Source organism: Poecilia latipinna, unplaced genomic scaffold (assembly GCF_001443285.1).
Source record: "Poecilia latipinna isolate Pla-1442-1.1 unplaced genomic scaffold, P_latipinna-1.0 Scaffold2483, whole genome shotgun sequence".
Lineage (NCBI taxonomy): Eukaryota > Metazoa > Chordata > Actinopteri > Cyprinodontiformes > Poeciliidae > Poecilia > Poecilia latipinna.
This window is the reverse complement of record NW_015115099.1, coordinates 71,944-74,800: the sequence shown is the minus strand read 5'-3', so window position 1 is coordinate 74,800 and position 2,857 is coordinate 71,944. Positions and strand designations below refer to the sequence as shown.

The window sequence follows — 2,857 nt, the reverse complement described above, 5'->3', positions numbered from 1 at the left end:
GTCGTATTGTGTTTAATGTGGTTGTTGTAGCGGTTTTCCCCAGTCCGGAAAGAATTTTTCCCAAATGAGACAAATAAAGATACTAAACTTTTTAATTCACCATCAGTAATATAAAGTGTACACAACAAAAACTCTCTGTATTTAATATTTTAGAAAAAATGTACACAGCCAAAATATACATGTACAAGTACTAGTGCATTGTTATAAAGTTAGAAACACATAAAGCCATTAACTGCTGAATTAACTGACATTTTCTATTGTTTGAATAATCATTTTTGTCCCTTTAGCAGAGCTTTCACATCAACAAAGTGTATATCATATACGAGTTAAAGACACAACCCCTGATTGTACTTATAATATGAACATTTATACATTGCTACAGTTACAGTATGTGCTCAATCGATAACAGTTCAAATAAAAAAAATTTGAACAAAAAAATGGCAAAAAAAAAAAAATCATTGCTTTTGCCAACCAAACCGTTTTACTCCAGAAGTCATTCAAGTCACATTATGTGGCATTTCAAGAGAATGGAATCCAAATTCCCTGAATATATTTCAGTTTTTATAATGATAACCTTCCTATTGCTCAAAGAACACTTGCTACAGTATTGGCTCAAGATGAGATGGTAGGAATATCTTTCAAGTTTGTCTCAAGAGCAGCAAAATTATCAGAACTTCCTTAAAATCCGGACAAAATATTGTCAGGAAAATCTTGTATGGAGTAGCCATTGATTAATTTAATTCACGACCTAACCATTTCTGTGCATATATGTATTTTTTTTGACTTTTTGATACTTTTTTTCAAGCTTCTTTAGGATGTGTTTTTTACATTTTAAGTTTAGAATGTGAGGCTAACGGGATCCTATAAAACACTCCTGTGTAGTTTTGAGTCTGATTCTCACCTCTTCCTCTTTAAGAACCAAGAAACTCAACTATTGGTTGAACAGAAATCCAAAATTAAGATCCACAAGAAAAAAAAATTAATTCATTACATGAAGTTACTGCATATTTATTCATTGTTGTTAACTCATTTTACTCCAGCAGGAGCTACAACACCTTTTCTATAGCATTAGCTACGTCTCTTTTTGTAATAATATTATAGACATATACATATTTCAACATTTCATCTCGCTATTATTCGTGGAGAATTATTTACAGAACAGTTCTTCATTCCTATTGCAATCCCATGTCTAAACATGAAGTTTCACTTAGAGATGCTCTGATCCAATATTAAATATCAGTATCAGTTCCGATATTGGAAAAAAAAAAAAAAAAATTCTAGATAAGGTATCAGTGACAATGTGTCCGGTTCATAGATCAGCCAATTCTATGCTTTGTGCTCTGAGCGCCGTTGTTCTTTATTAATTTTATATTAAATTTAAAATGACAAGGAGGGGTTTCTGAAGCATTTTAACCCTTGTATGTAGAAATTGGGTCCAACCGACCCCACACACATATTTTCTTTCAATCAAGTTATATTTTGAAATGAATATTGGTTTAGAACACGACTGAACTGTGCTACTTGATTCGTATTTTTGTATCATTTGCCATAGTCCTCTACGTTTGCCTCAGTCCTCGCACGCACAAGGATTAAATAAGGTTTGTTGCAGTTTACTTTTCACTTTTTCACTAATGTAGTCAATTTATTGGGCAATGCTAAACCTCAGATATCGGTATCGATATCAGAAGTGAAAGAAGGTGGATCGGTCCATTGCTAGTTTTACTGGCAGTAGAACGTGAGGACGTTCTGTTGGTTTCCTCGTATCAACACGGCGGGGCAGTGAAGGCCACACGTCAGAGTGTCCAGCCAGGCCATATACAAAGCGCTGGGGCAATCGCTTTGAGGAACTGGAAGGCTCCTGCGAGGAAAATACACAAATAAATGTGTCGGTAAATATACGATTCCATCAGTTAGCTGTAAATGCTTTCTTCATCCAAACATTTTCAGGTGTTTACAATCTATACTCACACTAGAACAAGAGCGGTGTGTTGAGAATTCTTCCGAATGATTTCATTCAGCCTCACCTTTCGCTCAGACTGTAAAAGGTAAAGAATATATTAGATATTTTTTTTCTGCTAAGACGTAGTTTTGCCTCAAATGTTTGCTAAAAACGCCCACCTTCAGCTTAAAGGCCTCAAATTGTTTGTCAGATATCTTCCAGGGAGCGCTTTGTCTCAGCTCCTGCACTGAGATGCCTTCCTGCTGTTCATCATGTAGCCTGAAGGGGGCGACGCTGTCCACAAACCTGCTCAAGCTGAAACAAGGAAGCAAAGGTCAATTTTCCTGTGAAGAACAAACACACAGCCTGGAAGTGAACACATACAGATGGAAACCTGTGAAAGCGAGTGAGTCTTATTGGAACACTGTTATGTTGGTATATGAGACAAATGGATTTTCCCAATATTTTAAACCAACAGTTAAAAGTACCAATGCTGTAGATCAGTGTTTTTCAACCTTTTTTGAGCCAAGGTACACTGTTTTAATTGAAAAAATCTCGAGGCACACCATCAACCAAAAATGCAAACAAAGATACTCTGTAGTCGCCTATATTACATATATAGTCATTCTTATCAAAGTGGGTTGAATAGGAATCAAATAAACACAAAAATGTATTTTTATCACATTTTACATTTTTTATTTCAAAATGCACGTAACATGTCCACTTCAAAAATACACCTGAACACCTAAACAGTGCCACAACAATGTGGTGTTAAATTTAAAGAAGTTGTAGAAAACGTCAGTGATTTACAAACTAATCAACAAGCATTATTTTAGCCAGAATTCAGAAAATAATTCTTATTCTGAAAGAAGCAATAATATTTGGGAAAGATTTCATTGTTACAATATGAAGAGTTGC

The 2,857-nt window shown here is 34.9% G+C and overlaps 1 protein-coding gene across 1 annotated transcript in view; it reads right to left on the bottom strand.

Annotated features, from left to right (window-relative positions):
- Positions 1-1,461: 1,461 nt before the first annotated feature.
- The window catches only part of slc12a10.1 (solute carrier family 12 member 10, tandem duplicate 1), a 39,736-nt gene continuing 38,340 nt past the window's right edge, over positions 1,462-2,857 (bottom strand). The window contains exons 26-27 of the mRNA XM_015019782.1: positions 1,969-2,036; positions 1,462-1,858 (exon numbers count right to left, since the gene is read on the bottom strand). Of these exons, the coding sequence (XP_014875268.1) occupies positions 1,720-1,858; positions 1,969-2,036 (207 nt within the window). The 3' untranslated portion in view covers positions 1,462-1,719. The remainder of the gene's footprint in view (positions 1,859-1,968; positions 2,037-2,857) is intronic.